Genomic DNA, 18,703 nt, shown 5'->3' on the forward strand with positions numbered 1-18,703 from the left:
ATGTTGCAAATGAAATATATAAAGAAAAGATAGAAAATATTATAAGAAAGATAGAAATAAAACAAGAATTGACTGTTAGCGTCATCTATTAACTGCTTTTAGAAAATAATTCCGGAGAGATAATATAAAAATATTTTTAATATAAAAAATTTTTTTAATAAACTTTAATATAAAAAAGATGACGCTAATAGTCAATTTTTATTCTATCTTTATCCTTTTTTTATTTTTTATTTTTTCTTTATATGTTTCATTTGCAATATTCTGAAGACAATGCTGATTTCAATATTCTTATAACTTACACAATACTTTTCTTGTCTATTTCTTTTATCTATAATATTTAAAAATGGCGGTAACAGTCAATTCTTATCTTATCCATTATTTGCTCTTAATATATGATCATATAGGAGACACCAGATATAGGAGAAATAAAAAAAATAAGGAATAATAATTTTTCGACTTACATGATGCAATATTTTTTTGAAAAAAAATTTTATAAAAAATATCGACATGTACAATTGAAATAATAAAATGACTTATTTTAAAAACGAAGCTTCTATTTTAAGAGATAAATATGCACAAAAATATTTTTAAAATTAAAAAAATTGTTGAAAAAATGATTAAAAATAATAATTGTCCAAAAAAATAATAATTGCCTAAGTGTATAAAAGATAAGTATTATTTTACAAATAAATATATATAATATGATAAGAATTTCTGAAAATTTCGTTACCTCTTATTCAATTATATTTCTTTAATATAAAATCGAATAATATTAAATTTGGAAAAAAATTTCGATATTATGTTAGAAGAATATAATAATAGGAAGTGATATGCGAAATTCTTCTAGAAATTACAAAAAAAAATTATTTGTAACGTTATATATACTTATTTTTAAAATACTTATGTTTTTATAACTTACTATGATGTTTTTTGATTTTTAATTGTTTTTAAATAGTTAATCGTTTTTTAAATTCTTAATTTAATTTTAAAAATTATTTACCTCTTAAAATAAAAGCTTTTTTTTACTATCATCTAAAATCTAATATATTTCAGCTGATATATCTCAAATTTTCTTCTTTTTTTTCATTTTTTATTATATTATATACATGTGCTAATAAAATTTTTCTTATAATAATTCATTCTAATTTTATTTTGGTCAAATTATTCTTAATAAATGATCGTCTAAAAATATTATTAAATATATCATATAATATATATCCATTAAGTATTTAATTTTTTTTTTAAATTGTCATTCAACTCAAAATAGAAAAACGTAATTAATAATAAATATAATTGTTGTAATAATAATTATAATAAATTATAATTGTTGTGATAAATGTAATAAAATAGAAGAAATAAATAAAGATATTTTTCATTTTTTATATTACTAAATTTATTTTATATTTTATAATTACATTGAACATGATTTTTACGAATCTTAATAATTATTTCATTGGCTATATGTAGCCATTATGAGCAGAGGACGCTGAAATCAATATCATATTTCTAAATTGATATCAATCAAATTTATGTCATAAATTATGAAATTTATAAAATGATCGAAAAATATATACATTACATTTTCGGTTTTACAATGTATGTCTAAAATAATAATTTCGCAAAACATAATATATTTTAATATATATAATATATGTAATGTTATAATCGGGAGCGATAGTAGTAAAATTTATATTTTCCTGTTGTGTTGCATCATCTATGATTTATAAACTTCTGAACTTGTTTGACTAATTTCGTATAAAAGTATTTAATACGTGGTATTCAATACTTAATCTTAACTTGGATTCTGTTATATAAAAAAAATGGTAAATGTTATAATTATTCATTGTTTCTATGACAAACAAAATCTAAATATTAATAAATCATCAACATAAATAATTTATGTAATAGTACAAAAATATTAGCTGTAAGAAATTCAAATATGTTTTTTTTTTTTTGCATATTTTTTAACATAGAAATTACTTTAACTAGTAGTTTTTTTTCTATAGATTAATATTGTTATGTAATTTTTTAGAAAAAATATATCATCATGATTATTTATTATAAATTCATTTATCATAAAATTAATTTTTATAATATAAATTTTAATCTAGAATAAAATAAATATTTTAATATTACTAAATTACTATTTCATATATTTAAGATTGTTTGTTGTTTATAATTTTTTCTAATAGACAACAGAAAGAAAAGGGACATTTAAAGTAGAATATCTTCAAAAAATTGAAAAAGATGTTCAAGCTATATGGGAAGAAAAAAAAATATATGAAGAAGATGCACCTTTGGAACCAAGGAAAAATTCTAATGAGAAATTTCTTGCAACATTTCCTTTTCCTTATATGAATGGAAGACTTCATCTTGGTCATACATTTTCATTATCAAAATGTGAAGTAAGTATATCACAGAAATATTTAATGAAATAAATTTAATAAAGATATATGCAAATTGAAGAAATTTTATAATTTATTTTATAATTTTATAGTTTGCAATACGATACAATCGCCTTTTGGGAAAGAAAGTTCTTTTCCCATTTGGTTTTCATTGCACTGGTATGCCTATTAAAGCATGTGCAGATAAATTAAAGAGAGAAATGGAATTATATGGTTATCCACCACAATTTCCTAATGAAGAAAAAATTGAAGAAGAAATTAAAGATGACATAGTAATAAAAGATAAAAGCAAAGGAACAAAGGTAAAATTATTATATAAAATATTCTTATATGTCACTTTTTAAATGATATGATTACTTTTTAGAGTAAAGCAATTGCAAAAACTGCTAATGCAAAATATCAATGGCAAATTATGCAAATGCTTGGTTTAAAAAATGAAGACATAAAAAAGTTTGCTGATGCTTCATATTGGTTAGATTATTTTCCTCCTCTTGGTGTAAAAGATATTAAATCAGTTGGATTACATGTAAGTCATATAATTTTTTTTTAATAGATATAATGTAATAATTATAATATATATAATAATTAATAATAAATAATAATATAATAATTAATTAATAAATAATATATAGTATAATAATTGAAGAATATAAGAAAATATGGAATTAATTCAAGGTGGATTGGCGTAGAACATTTATTACAACTGATGCAAATCCATTTTTTGATTCATTTGTACGTTGGCAATTTCAACATTTAAAAAATAGAAACAAAATAAAATATGGAAAAAGATATACAATTTATTCACCAAAAGATGGACAACCTTGTATGGATCATGATAGATCATCTGGAGAAGGTGTGGGGCCACAGGAATATACATTAATTAAAATGAAATTACAAGAACCTTATCCTTCAAGTTTGAAGTAGGTATTATATAATTTACAAAATTTGCTTTAAATATCAAACATATATTTTCTTACAGATCTCTTTCTGGAAAACCAGTTTATTTAGTTGCTGCTACTTTAAGACCAGAAACTATGTATGGTCAAACAAATTGTTGGATTCATCCAGATATAAATTATATTGCTTATGTATTGCCAAATGGAGATGTTTATATTTCAACAGAAAGAGCTGCTCGGAATATGGCATATCAAGATTTTTTTGAAGAAGAAGGAAAAATACCAATTGTATTAAAATTTATTGGAAAAGTAATATTCTTTTTATTATATGAGAAAAATTGCTTATATTACATATTAGATATAAATAATAAATATAAAATTAATAGGAAATATTAGGATTACCATTAGAAGCACCTCTTACAAATTACAAAGTGATTTATACTTTACCAATGTTAACTATTAAAGAAGATAAAGGTACTGGAGTTGTTACTTCTGTACCTAGTGATTCCCCTGATGATTATGCAGCTTTAACAGATTTAAAAAAAAAACAAGCTCTCAGGGAAAAATATAATATAACTGATGATATGATATTCTCTTATGATCCTGTAAGTTTAATATCTATTTTTATAATAATAAAAATAAATTATAAAATTAATAAAATTATATATATTAGATACCTATTATTGAAGTACCAGAATTTGGTAATTTATGTGCAGTAACTTTATATGACAAATTAAAAATTCAATCTCAAAATGATAAAGTTAAATTATTACAAGCTAAAGAAATGGCATATCTGAAAGGATTTTATGATGGTGTTTTACTAGTTGGTCAATATAAAGGAAACAAAGTTCAAGATGTTAAAAAGCATGTTCAAAAGCAATTAATAAATGAGGGAAAAGCAGTTATATATTATGAACCTGAGAAAACTATAATTTCAAGATCAAATGATGAGTGTGTAGTAGCCTTATGTAATCAATGGTATTTAGACTATGGAGAAGAAACTTGGAAAAGAGAAGCAATAGAAGCGTTAAACAACCTTAATACTTTTCATGATGAAGTGAGAAAAAATTTTATGGCTTGTCTTAATTGGTTACATGAATATGCATGTTCAAGAACTTATGGACTTGGTAAAATAATGATTAAATAAAAGATATAACAATTTTTGTATCATATATTTTTATAGATATAAATTCCAGGTACTAAATTACCATGGGATGAAAATTGGTTAATAGAATCACTCTCAGATTCAACAATTTATATGGCTTATTATACTGTAGCGCATTTATTGCAAGGAGGAACGTTTAAAGGCGATAAACCAAATACTTATAATATAAAGTAAAATTTCAAAATCCATTTTAAACAATTATTAATTTTGCAATTATTTACTATAAAATTAATTTCTTATTAAATTAGTTAAATTATTTTTATTAATGCAAAATATTCTACATATAGAATATTCTATATTTAGGCCTGATGAAATGACATCTGAAGTATGGGATTATATTTTTTTTAAAGATATAAAGTTTCCCAAAACGAAAATAAAGAAAGAGGCATTAGATCATATGCGACGTGAATTTAATTATTGGTATCCAGTAGATTTACGAGTATCTGGGAAAGATCTAATACAAAATCATTTAACATTCTTTATTTATAATCATATTGCAATCTGGTCTAAGCAACCTGAATTGTGGCCAAAAGGAATAAGAGTAAATGGACATTTACTTTTAAATTCATCAAAGGTAAAAAATATAATTTTATAATTTAATTAAATATCTTATAAGTATTGACAAAAAATTATAAATTACATATATGGTTTGATTAGATGTCTAAATCAGAAGGTAATTTTCTAACACTTGCTGAAGCCGTAGAAAAATTTTCAGCAGATGGCATGCGACTGTGTCTGGCTGATTCTGGCGATTCAATAGAAGATGCTAATTTTGTAGAAAGTACAGCTGATGCCGGAATTCTTAGATTATATACATTTATTGAATGGGTTAAAGAAGTGTTAGCTTCAAAAGATATCTTTAGACAAGGAAAACCATATACATTTAATGATAAAGTTTTTGAAAGGTATTTATTAAAATATTTATTAGCTTTTATTTTGTAAATTCATATTATTTAATTAAATTTTTAATTAAATCTAGTGAAATGAATCAAAAAGTACGAGAAACTGAAGAGAATTACTCAAAGATGTTATTTAAAGAAGCTCTAAAAACAGGATTTTTTGAGTTACAAGCAGTAAGAGATAAATATTTACAATTGAGTGCTTTAGATGGTATTAATTGGATATTAATTATGAAATATATAGAATTTCAAATTATTCTTTTATCTCCAATTTGTCCACATGTAACAGAACATATATGGACATTAATTGGTAAAGTAAGTATATTATATTTAATGTGCAATTTTATGCAATGATTAATCAAATTAAAAAATTAATTACATTACAATGAAATAATAATGTACTAATAATATACTATCTTTTATATATATATATATATATTATTTTCTCAATAGGAAGATAGTATATTAAATGCTAGATGGCCTCAGATAGACTTCATAGATGAAGTACTTATAAAATCATCACAATATCTTATGGATGCTGCACATTCATTTAGAATTCTGTTAAAAAATTATTTAACTCCTAAAAAAACACAAAAAGGAAAAACTGAAACATTAACTGTAGAAAAACCTACCGAGGGAACAATTTGGGTAGCTAAAACATATCCTCCTTGGCAAAGTACTATTTTAACTATGATGAAAAATTTATATCTTGTAAGTAATAATTTTATTTATAATGATTCTGATTATATACATAAACGAATAAATTATATATATATTAATTTATTTATTCATTACATACAGAAAAATGACAATAATTTACCAGAAAATAAAATTATAGCATTAGAATTGGGAAAATATCAAGAATTAAAAAAATATATGAAACGATTAATGCCATTTGTACAAGTTATAAGAGAAAAAATTCAACTTGTTGGATTAAATGCATTTAATTTAACTTTGGATTTTGATGAATTTAAAGTTCTTCAAGATAATAAAAAATATCTTGAAAATACTTTAGATGTAAATTTTATTTAATATATTCTATTTTATATTTTTTATTGAAACTTGTTTTATCTGATAATCTTTTATTCATATTTATATAGCTAGAAAATATTGTGATAAAATATACGAATGAAGCTCCAGAAAAAACGAGAGAAGAATGTTGTCCAGGTGCTCCTTATATGAATTTTTCTGTTAAACTTGGAATTCCAATATTCATTATAAATCCACAAAAATATAATGGTTTATTTAGAATGACCATTAAAGTAGCAAATGCAGATACTGTAGAAAATATTATATCACGAATATCAAAAGATAATAAACTTATAAAAAGTATGCAATTAATCAATATTATTATTTAATTATTGAATATTATTTATTCATTGAATTATTTGTTTTTGTAGATTCATCATTAATATCCTTATATCGTTACAATGATCCTCTACTAGGACCTAGGAATAAACCTACAACTGAAAATATATTAAAAGGTAAAACTTTAATTCCATCTAATTCTATATTTAATGTTGATATGGAAAGCAAAAATATTAGTGTAGATGTAGAAGGAATTACATATAATGTAGGTAATGAATTAATTTATATTTATCAATCTCTGGAAAATTAAATATATTCAAAATTAATATAAAATATTTTATATAAAATATTTTATATAAAATATTTATATATAATTTTTTATAATGATGAGTGACAAATATTCTGATATGATTTTTAAAAAATATATAAGATATTTAAATTCGTATTTTTTTTATTGTTTAAATTAAAAATTGTTTAAATTAAATTAAAAATTCATTATTCATGAAATGTAAATAAATTATTTACAAAATATATATAATAAAATTTATATTATGATATAAAACTTAAACTTATTTTGAAACAAAAATAAATTTGATTTGAAAAATAAAAAAGTTTATATTTTTTTTCTTATATAAAATTATGAAATTATATTTATTATTTGATTTAAATATAAAGAATATTTAAGGATTTTTATTATTATAATTTGTTAATAATAATGAAATATAATTTTTAATAGATTTTTTATAATTTCTTTTTACATAATATTATATATTTATTATATTTTTTTTATTATTTTTTATATTTTTTTTATTATTTTTTATATTTTTTATAATTATTTTATTTGATATATTTGTTAAAAAAAGGATTATGTAAAAAAAATATACCTCTTAAATTTATATTTATATTTTATATTTTAATAATAAAATGAATTTCTTTTAATATTTATGTACAAATATAATTCAAAAGAAATAAAAGAAAATATTTTTTATTAGCATCAAGTTTAAAAATATTTTAATATCTAAATTTTTGATTTATTTTTATTTTGCATCATGTATGATTATTTACATATTACACATTTACAACATATAATACAATTTAAGCATTTAATTTCTTTTCCATTTCTCTACCTCTGATCGTATTTTCTTTATATCAGTGGCATTTGTTCTACAGCATCCACCTATATACCGAACACCTAAAGTAAGCCACTCATATATAAATTCATGTAAAGGACATTCTTCATCTTTTATTGTCCAACCATTTTCTATTGTATATTTTTCACCACTATTAGGATATACTACTAATGGTATAAATTCTTGCTTATTATTTTCATTAATTCCTTTTAATAATTTAGTTACATTTTGTGGTGCAGTGCAATTGACTCCAATTGCTAAAATTTGTTTTGGTAAAGCTTTTTTATAACATTGCATTGCAATTTGTTGAAAATTAGTTCCATCTGCTATACTTTTTCCATCATTACAACATGAAAAAGATAACCAAGCTTTACTATTTGGAAATTCTTTTAATAATTTAATCAATGCTTCTGCTTCTTGCTTACATGGAATTGTTTCTATAGCTAATATATGAACACCATTATCTATTAATTTTTGAATACGTGGTCTATGCCAATTTATAAGAAATTCTTCTGTTACATTTGAACAGTATTTGCCACTATATTCTGAAGCATCATGTAAACAAGCTCCATATGGTCCAATTGATCCAGCAATCAATGGATTTGCATTTATTATATTTCCTTTATTTTCTATGTCTTTTTTATACAAATTCACAGCTTCTTTAGCATAATCTACAGCTTTAGAAAAGATATCAAGACTTTCTTGTTCTGTAATATTCATATATTTTGAGAAGCCATCAATAGATGCTTGATAAGTGTTTGTTAAAATTATATCTGCTCCAGCTTTCAAAAAATCCAAATGTGTAGAAATAATTGCATTAGGATTTGTAACAAGGAAACGTGCTGTCCATAATGGATCACCATCTATTGTATCATCAACATGAGTTGCTAATTGTGTAGAAAATCCACCATCTAATACCCTCACTTCTTGCATGATTTTCTATTAAAATTATCGTAATTATTAAATATTTTTAATATCAAAAATATCGGTACACACACATATATATAAAAATATATAATTATTTTTGTTTTTTAATCATTTTAAATTGTAAATAATTTTTTTTAATAATGGTGCGTCTTTCACATTGGAAAAACCAAATTTTTATTTATAATTTCGCGCACGTCTTGGCCGCTTAAATATGTTTACAACGTCTGAGGCAACAATTTCTATAATTGACTTCACAAAATATATCTATTCCAAAGTCCATTATGAATCTGTGAGATAAATATTATAAAAACGTGAACAAAATTTCAAATGTAATTATGCTAACAGTTCTTACGTCGTGAAGAGCTTTTATACTAGGAAGATCAGATTTAGTCACGTGTATTGTACGTATTATGATAAATCACGTATTTGTGATATATATATTACATGTATATACAACATTTTTAAATGTAACATTATCTTGTTTGGTCTGATAAGCATTAATCAATGTTATTGTAATTGATGTCTTTTCTTATACAAATTTGAAGACTGAAGTTATAAACGCTTTTTATAGCGATAAATTTAGATTTTTTTTATCATTGAAATGCAGTATCAAATGAATTGAACTAATAAATAATTTGTTTCATAACAAAAGAAGGCATAACAAGATATGTGTAATTAGAATATCTATAAAATTTAAATATTTTTTTTCGAATAAATATTAATTGAATATATTTTATTTCTTGTAAATAAATAAAATAATAATAATAATTATTATAGTTTATTAATTTTTATATATATATATATATATGCATTTAATTTATAAAGATGTTAAAAAATATATAAAACATATATAAAATTAAAAATAAAATTAAAAATAAAAATTTTAAAAAGCAAAAGTAATTAAATTTTTATTTAAAAAAAAATTAATTCATTATTACTCTTTTGATTTCTTGAAATTATTTACTGCTTTCCTAATTGATTTTATATTCTCTGCATACATTCTGCAACATCCTCCAAGATATTGTATTCCAAATTCTAACCATTCAGGAATGAAACTTTCAAGTGGAGCACAACTTTCATTTTTTATCCATCCTTCATTTGGTGAGTAAATTTCGCCACTATTAGGATATGCTATAAGTGGTATAAAATCATTTCCTGATCCCATATTAATATTTTTCAATAAAGGAGTTACATCTTTTGGAGCAATACAATTTACACCAATGGCAACTATTTGTCCTGGTAATGTTTTATAACAACGTGTAGAAAGTTCTTGAAAATTGCTTCCATCTACTATTTTTTGTGTATTTCTTTCACAAGAAAATGAAAGCCATGCTTTAATATTTGGATATTCTCTTAGAAGTTCAATTATTGCTTCTGCTTCCTGATAGCAAGGTATAGTTTCTAATGCAAATAAATCTATACCAGCATTTATAATAGCATCTATACGTGATTTATGCCATTGAATTATGTTTTCACGAGGTGTTATTTTGCCATAAGCTCCATTATATTCTGAACCATCATGTAAACTAGCCCCATATGGTCCACAAGAAGCAACAATCATAGGATTTTTATTCTCAATATCATTATTATTTATAATTTCTTTAGTGTAATCATTCACTGCAGTTTTAGCAAGATGAACAGCTTTATGTAACAATTTTATACTTTCTTCTTCGCTTATAGACAAATGTTTCATTAAGCTAGGAATTGAAGCTTGATATGTATTTGTTTCAATAATATCTGCACCTGCTTTTAAAAAATCCAAATGTGTAGCATATACTGCATTAGGATTTGTTACTAAAAATTTTGATGTCCATAATGGATCACCATCGACTTTTTCATTAACATGAGTAGATAATTGAGCACCAAATCCACCATCTAAAATCTTAACATTCATTTTTTTTTTTTATTACATGAAACGAAATAAAGGTTATCCGGTTTCTTTATTAAAAAATTACAAAGCAAGTATTATATTTTTATAATATATTTTAATAATTATTTCAACAAAATCTATATTTATTAAATAATATTAATAATATTTAATAAATTAAAAACATTTCACGATCGAATTCATAGTTATACTGACGGTTTAATTCTCTTATCTTTTATCAATCATTTTTTATAACCAATTCGCTATTTCCATTCTACAGACAGATAACCGCTTTGTCAATAACGTAATTTAATTTATTGCAATTCGAGATTTTTTTATTAAACATAATTAATTTAAAAAAATATATAATTTATATAATTTTGACTTTTTTTACAAAAATATTCATCATATTTATGTTATTTTATATAAAATACAAAAAATAAAATAAAAATAAAAAATAAAATACAAAATATTTAGATATAATTAGATATTTAGATATTTAAATTAAATACATGGTTGATTTTAAATTAATAATAATAGTAAAATAAATCTATATTTCTATTATTCACTTTTTTTTCTTTTAATTTCTTTTTTTTTTTTATTCATTTTCAGTTTATCCTTTTCTTCTTTGTTACTATTTAAATATTAACAAAATATGAAAGTGAATGCTCAAAGTATTAAAGTTGAATGAATTCAAAAATTCAATAGCTTCTATTAAAAATTTAATATAATTATTTATATATAATTTGTATATAATTAAAATAATTATTTATTTATATTATATTTGAATAACTTATTACCTAATTTCTTATAATTTTCAATTTTAAGTAATTTTTTTAATTTTCATTTTATAACAAATTTATAATATGATTTAAATTTTATTTGTTTAACATTTTAAATCATTGTATTTAGTACATAACATATATTATCTTAATTAAAATAAATTTTTATATAAAATTTTTTCATATAAAATTCTAGATTTTTATATTTTAAATACTATATAATTTTTAACTAACAACAATAGTATAACAACAAATAAATTTAATTTATTAATATGATAAACTTTTGAAAGTGTATTGTATTGAATAAATTTTAATCTATATATATGTATGTATTTAGATAAATGTTTGTTATTTAATAATATAGCAGCAAATTAACATTATAAATAAATATATAAGCATATAATATAAATATTAAAAATATGTACCGAAGTATATATATATATGTATATATATAAGATCGAAATATTTATATTAATAATTTTAAATATTATTTAATTTATTGTATAATATATAATTTTATTTTAACGTGAATTTCAATGAGATATAATTAAATTAATAATTAAGTTAATAATTAAGTTAATAATTTGATGACATCGAAAATCACTTTATATTTTAAATAAAAAATTATTTATATTTATAGTCACGATTATATTTATTTACATATATATATATATATCAAATATAAATACTTATACAATTATATACATTGATATAATTGTAAAATAATACATTGTAATATTTGTAATAAATTGTATTTTTTAAAGAATAGTATATTTTAAATTTATAAAATTGATTGTTGATAATCTTGTGAACTTTGTACATTCTCCTCTCTAATAAAATTAAAAAAATTTAAATTTAAAGAAGAAATAATATATTCACGCAAGTGATAAGTATTTATTATTAATCTTTTTATTAAATTTATTTTACACATAATATATATTATAATATATATTATAATTTTAATTATATATTTACTTTTTAATTATGTAATATTTTAAACGTTAATATATTATATATATATGTTTATATAGAGTTTTATAAAGTTTATACACGTTACATAGAGTATTATAAAGTTTACATATGTTATATATACATGAATGATGAAATATAACAATTAATTTTTATAAAATTATCAAAAAAATAATCATATGTTGAAATTATATATCATTTTTTATATTAAATTTAAGGGGGATTTTAAATGTTTCAGAAGTAAATGCTTTAACTTCTGAACAATTTGAATGACTTTTTGGAAATGTTGTAGAAATGCGTTTACAAAATACAAAGAATAATGAATTACATGTTGCAATTCAAGAAATTAAGAAAATATATAATAGTAGAATAAATCATTTTGTATGATCAGATATATAAATATCATCATATCAAATATGTAATTTTTTAAATAAATTAAATAAATTTAATAAAAACTAAATTATTTAATTATAAGAATTAAATATTTATTGTTACTTAAATTTATTCAATAATACAAAGTAATGATTTATATATCATAAATAGAAATAAGCATTTATAATATTCCAAGACTTTTTTCAATAACAGCATGTGGTTGACCCATTTGTTCTCTAAATTCAGATATATTTAGTATGTCTTCAAACCTAAAGAAAAAGTTGTTAAAATTTTAATATTCATTCATTAATTCAATGAATTTATTTCATTAATGTTAGAAATTATAAACTAAAACAAAATATATATTATGTAATATATCTATTATAATATATAAATATACATTATCCAATTTAAATAATAACAAAAAATTCTTTAATTAATTTACCCTATTTCTTCATCTTTTCCAAGTAATACATCTTTCATCATATTTGATGATGGAAGAAATGGCAATCGCCCAATTTTTTCAGTTGCTTTCAATTCCATTGCTAAACGCATTGGGGCATGTAATCCTTGTGAATTTCTTAATAATACCATATTTATATGAGTACGATTTTTTTCATACTGAAAAATAAACATAATATATATAATATAAATAACAAAAATAATTTTCAACATATTTATTTTCTTACATTTCTCTCGGATATTTCTAGTGGATGTGCATAACCTATATGCTGTCTAGATGCCGATAATCTAACAATATAATAATTAAATAATATATTTAATATTAATAATTGAGAATTTTTCATTCTTGAAAAAATTATCTAATAATTTATTCATACCCTGAAATCATCGGATTAGGTATACCATAATTGTCATCGTGAATATTGAATTGACCATTCACAACAGGTTTTGGTATAAGTGGAGGTAAGCCAAAACTCTAAAATATATTAGTTTGTTAATGTTATTATTTGAGTTTTTATATATTTTTTCTTTAAATTAAAAAGAAATAGTGCTGTAAATGTTTTTTATGACATAACTTTATCATAAAATTAATATTTTTCAAAACATTTATTCATAAATATAAAAATAGTTCAAATTTTTAATTTCTTTCAATATTATATATGAAAATTATTATATATGAAACAATTAAAATTTATTTTTTCTTTTTTACCATTATTATTACTTATATAAAATCCAAATTTTTATGAAAAGCAAGTCACGTTATATAGATTCACAGACTTTATACTGTGTTCATAAAATCACTAAAATATCATTTGACATTTCACATGTGCAAGTCAGTTATAACGGCATTAATAATATATAATATAGATAGAATTTATATTTCAATTTCTATTTTATAAACTTTTTCTAAATAAATAAATTTCTAATTTTCTAATAAATTTCTATTTTATATATTACTGATATTGTTTAAGTTATTATATAGATTAACTTTATGATTTTATATGGATTTTTAAATATTATGTTTATATGCTACACATACAATATATCCTATTAATTTTTAATTTCTTTCTCTTAATTTAATCTTAAATAAGAAATTAAAAATAATAAAACTAATTTTATTACTATTTTAGAATTAATTTCGAAAATTATTAATAATTAATATTTTTTAAAAATATTTTATATCTCATCTGTTGTTATATTTATCATATATAATTTTATCGATATAACAACGTGAAATGCAGAGAAAAGACATCAAATCATATATTGTATGTATTTAATGTATTTCAAATAATTGATCTTAGTTACTATTTACTTATTATTATTCAGAAAATTACAAAGTAATTTTATTTATATTGAATAAATATTGCAACTAGTTAAAAAAATCAAAAATGACACATTACACATTACGCAGAAGAATTTCTCTTCGTGAATCATTTCTTGAAATATTGAGAAGAAGATCAGTAGTTATAAGACCAGTAAATATATTTTATATTATTTTTAATGTTATTATAGCATATTTTGTAAATTCTTTGAAAGTAAAAAAAAAAAAAAATAGATATTATAAATATGATATACTTTATGTATTTTGTATCTCTTATGTATTTTGTATCTTTAATATTGTGATTATAATCATTTATATTTATGAAACTGGAATCTAATTGGAATTCACGAAGATTATCTTATTTTAATTAATTTAACTGCAAAAATTAAAATATTGCTTTTAAATTCTAAATAAGGGAATGAAATATTTTAAGTTTACGTATATGTATGATAGAAGCAAATAAAGAAATATAACTTAATTATTATCATAATTATAATGATGTTTATAAATAATATAGTCCGTTTTTAATAACAGTAATTATATAGGTCGTTAATAGGTTAAAAGGAATTTATCTTTTTCGAGCTGCGGTAAGACTTGTCTTGGAATATATTGAATGGTTGGTTGAAGAACCCGTGATTGAAGAAGTTAGCGATGATATCGCTATTAATATTCGAAGAGCAGAACAGAGAAGACTTGAAAAAAAAATGCTTACACTACAGGTACATAGAATTTTTAATATCTCTCTAATTATTGATATTTAATATTTTTAAATATTTGATATAATTATTATTAATTGATTTTTTATAAATTAAATATCTATTAAATAATAAAAATAATTTATACTTAAGGATCGTTCTTATTTATTAATGAGACCAGAAACTCGAGAAAAAAAGGATAGAAGATATATATACGAATTATTTAAAAAATTTCGCGTATTTGCAAAATATCCTGAACGTTTAAGAGAAGTTTTAGCGGGAGTCTGTTATTATCAATACTTTCGAGCTGGTCGCGTAATTGTACGACAAGGCCATAAACCTCGAAATCAATATTTTATTATAAATGGAGAAGTCAATGTAACGAAAACAGTTATTGATCGTTGGACAGGTATATAAAACAATATTTTTTAACAAATTATTTGTTAATTTATTGTTAATTGCATGAATAATAAAATTGGAATCATACATCAAAATATTGTTTAGAGATATTTATCCTCTAAAATATAATCTTTGGGAACAATATAATAATTTTTTTAAAAATGATTTAGTAATTTTTATAGAGAATAATACATAACATACTTATATATTAAAAATAAATGATTCTATTTAGAAAATTAATCTTTATATGATGTCTAAGCATCTGAATCTTTTCTTCTCTAAGAAAAAATATTATATTATATCTGCTTTAAAATCATTGAATTTTTATTTAAAATATTTTTAATATTTCCGAAAAATAAATGAGATTATTTTGTATAAATTTATGTGGAACATGCATTTACATATACATATATATTATAAAAGAGTATTAAAAAATTTATTTATTATTACTTAGGCGAAACGAAAGAAATCGAGATGGGTATTTTAACTTCTGGTGATATATTTGGTGAAATTGCGATGCTATATAATATACCAAGATCAGCAACAGTAGTTTCACTAAGTATGTAGATTATTTTATTATTTTCATTTTAAAATATAACTATTTTATCATTTAGAAATTTTTTATTTAGATATTATTAAATATTATAGATATTTAATGAATTTTATTTGTAGCTTCAGTAGATTTTATAGTTATTCCTCAAAATGAATTTGATGATATTGTACGACCATTTTTACAAAAAGAATGGGACTTATTACGAGATGCATTAATTAACTTTAATTATTTTAAATCCTGGGATGAAAAAACAATACGAGAATGTTGCATTCTTAGTAAAATAAGAGATTATCAAATTGATGAGGTATATAATTTATAATAATTTATATATAAATCATTTCAATAATATTCAATATATATATTTAAATATAATCGTATTAAATTAATATTAAAAAAATAATTAAATATCTCTATGATTATCAAATATTAATATATTTGTAATATATCATCTCAAATGAATTTTTATAAAATGTACATTATTATATATTTTGTACAATAAGTTTCGTTTTTAATATTAATTATCGTAATTAATATTAATTTCATAATCATAAATATATTTTGTAATTAAATAGAAAAAATTTATTAAAATTAAATTAATTTTTTCTTGAAATTCTTTTTATTGGATCAAAATAAGTATAATAAAATTACAAAATAATTATTTAAGGTTTTATTAGGTGATGGTAAAGGAATGGTGAATTATGTTCATTTCTTATTAGAAGGCGAATGTAGTTTAATAGAACACATGATTGTTCGCGAAAAACATTCTGTTTATGGAACTCATTATGAATTATATGATCCCGAAAAGGCAAAAAGTTTATCATGGTCAAAAAATTCAAAAGTAATTGAAAAAATGGACGAATTGGAATACGAATATGAAAAAACTAAAGTATGATTTTATATTATAATAACTGTATTAAATGTAATGCATAATTATAAGTTCTTATACAATAATTTTTTTTTTATTTAAATTTCTAAAAATTATTTTATATATGATATATATATATATAATTTTTTTGTTTTAAAGGAAAATGGCATGGATGAAGATTTTGTAGATTATGCTCAACTTTTATTATCTTCAAAGCCAACTGATAGAAGAACAGATCTTGAACGTACAAGCATTGTTACTACAACATTATTGGATATAGTAAGTACAGCATTCACAAATAATTGTTATAACTTTCTTTTATTTAAGATAAAAAATATAGAAAAGAAAATTAAAAATAAATATAAATACGAAATTTAATTATATTAATGTGATATGTAAAAAACATTAAAAATAATTAAATTGAAGCGAAACAATATTTAATATCATTAAAATAAATTTTTTAAATATTTTACGAAGATGGTCCTTATTTATATTTTTTAATCTTTTAAAAAAATTAAGAACTATTTTAATTCTAAATCATAACTTAAAAAAAAAAACTTTAAATGTGTAGATAAACCAATGGCATAAAATTACGGATGTAGCAGAAATGTTAATGAGAGAACCTTCATCTATTTCTCAACAACGTTATCCGATTGATGTACGTACAATATTTATGCAAATCTGTACGTTTAGTAGGGGTGCGTGTTTCGGATTAGGTAATATTTTATTAAATTCATATGTCAATATATTATTTTAATTATTTCTAATAAAAATAAAATGATATTTATGAATTAGGAGAAAATATGGTTAATCGAAGAATAGTAGCTAATACATCCGTAAGATGTTTCTTAGTCCCACGATATTGGTTGAGAATTCATAATCGTGCAAATATTTGGGAACGCGTTAAACAATTTATGGATTCAAAATTTCCCACAAAGGAGCAATTATTTCAAAACTTTGTAACGAATCGAAGGTATATTATTTCTTGTTGTTATTTACATTGATTTTTTTTATTATTTCAATTACAAGATATTTGTTGAGATACATAAAACATATCTAATCATTTTTAATAATTATAATTTAATATTTCAGATGGTTAGAATATAAGAAAGCTTTAGTTGATGATATAGGTAAACGTACAGGTCGGCGTATTCGTAATAATGTAACAATACATGATGTCCCTTACGCGATTAGAATTGTAAGTGATGTAGGCGTGGAAATATAATTCTAGGAAATATTTATGAAATTAAAATGTTATTTATATTTTCTACACTAAAAAACACTACTCTATTAATAAAAAATAAAAATGTTGTAAAGATAAAAACTTTATTATACAAGTTTCTTAAATTCTAAATATAGACTATGATTAGACAATTTAAATTAATTCAACATACACATACATTTTATATCAATTTGTTTTTTCATCCAAATAAAAATAGCTTACATTAAAATTAAACATTTCTCTCTCTCTCTCTCTCTCTCTCTCTCTCTCTCTCTCTCTCTCTCTCTCTCTCTCTTTGGTTCTAGTAGATACAAAATTTTTCCGAAATTCGAATGAAATTTTGCAATCAAGCTTACAATGAATTGAGTATTAAGTACTGATAATAAATCCATATATATAATTGAATCTTAAATATTTTTGCATAAATTTTTTAAAAATAATTATTATAATAATAATAAAATCTTTT

At 20.8% G+C, this 18,703-nt stretch overlaps 5 protein-coding genes across 8 annotated transcripts; 2 read left to right on the forward strand and 3 right to left on the reverse strand.

The window, feature by feature from the left end:
* The first annotated feature begins 1,603 nt into the window (after positions 1-1,603).
* On the forward strand, positions 1,604-7,063 carry LOC122713025 (leucine--tRNA ligase, cytoplasmic). The gene is made up of 16 exons (XM_043933154.1): positions 1,604-1,823; positions 2,193-2,405; positions 2,498-2,707; positions 2,770-2,931; positions 3,081-3,325; positions 3,385-3,610; positions 3,688-3,906; positions 3,975-4,428; positions 4,498-4,636; positions 4,770-5,040; positions 5,124-5,371; positions 5,446-5,680; positions 5,819-6,076; positions 6,167-6,382; positions 6,466-6,694; positions 6,766-7,063. Exons 1-16 carry the CDS (start codon positions 1,821-1,823, stop codon positions 6,981-6,983), a joined length of 3,546 nt encoding a protein of 1,181 aa, XP_043789089.1. The 5' UTR covers positions 1,604-1,820; the 3' UTR covers positions 6,984-7,063.
* A 636-nt stretch (positions 7,064-7,699) lies between these two features.
* LOC122713607 (homocysteine S-methyltransferase-like) lies at positions 7,700-8,736 on the reverse strand. Its single transcript, XM_043934212.1, has one exon. It carries the CDS (start codon positions 8,734-8,736, stop codon positions 7,777-7,779), a length of 960 nt encoding a protein of 319 aa, XP_043790147.1. The 3' UTR covers positions 7,700-7,776.
* LOC122713592 (homocysteine S-methyltransferase-like) lies at positions 8,608-10,859 on the reverse strand. The gene is made up of 2 exons (XM_043934188.1): positions 9,669-10,859; positions 8,608-8,742 (listed from the first exon to the last, which is right to left on the reverse strand). The coding sequence occupies exons 1-2, from the start codon at positions 10,622-10,624 to the stop codon at positions 8,724-8,726; spliced, it is 975 nt and encodes a 324-aa protein (XP_043790123.1). The 5' UTR covers positions 10,625-10,859; the 3' UTR covers positions 8,608-8,723.
* LOC122713239 (cGMP-dependent protein kinase-like) lies at positions 9,047-18,353 on the forward strand. 4 transcript variants are annotated; one of them, XM_043933511.1, is made up of 10 exons: positions 9,047-9,131; positions 15,038-15,222; positions 15,352-15,607; positions 16,052-16,156; positions 16,270-16,454; positions 16,815-17,036; positions 17,175-17,294; positions 17,587-17,731; positions 17,811-17,988; positions 18,108-18,353. In XM_043933511.1, exons 2-10 carry the CDS (start codon positions 15,208-15,210, stop codon positions 18,238-18,240), a joined length of 1,359 nt encoding a protein of 452 aa, XP_043789446.1. In that variant the 5' UTR covers positions 9,047-9,131; positions 15,038-15,207; the 3' UTR covers positions 18,241-18,353. The 4 variants fall into 4 exon arrangements, with proteins under 4 accessions (XP_043789446.1, XP_043789439.1, XP_043789455.1 ...); XM_043933504.1 differs by having other exon boundaries at positions 15,049-15,222; XM_043933520.1 differs by having other exon boundaries at positions 15,060-15,222.
* LOC122713773 (proteasome maturation protein) lies at positions 12,812-14,018 on the reverse strand. The gene is made up of 5 exons (XM_043934529.1): positions 13,892-14,018; positions 13,560-13,657; positions 13,410-13,470; positions 13,166-13,341; positions 12,812-12,989 (listed from the first exon to the last, which is right to left on the reverse strand). The coding sequence occupies exons 1-5, from the start codon at positions 13,892-13,894 to the stop codon at positions 12,902-12,904; spliced, it is 426 nt and encodes a 141-aa protein (XP_043790464.1). The 5' UTR covers positions 13,895-14,018; the 3' UTR covers positions 12,812-12,901.
* Positions 18,354-18,703: the final 350 nt, after the last annotated feature.

This window comes from Apis laboriosa, unplaced genomic scaffold, assembly GCF_014066325.1.
Source record: "Apis laboriosa isolate Shangri-la unplaced genomic scaffold, ASM1406632v1 scaffold112_cov148, whole genome shotgun sequence".
NCBI lineage: Eukaryota > Metazoa > Arthropoda > Insecta > Hymenoptera > Apidae > Apis > Apis laboriosa.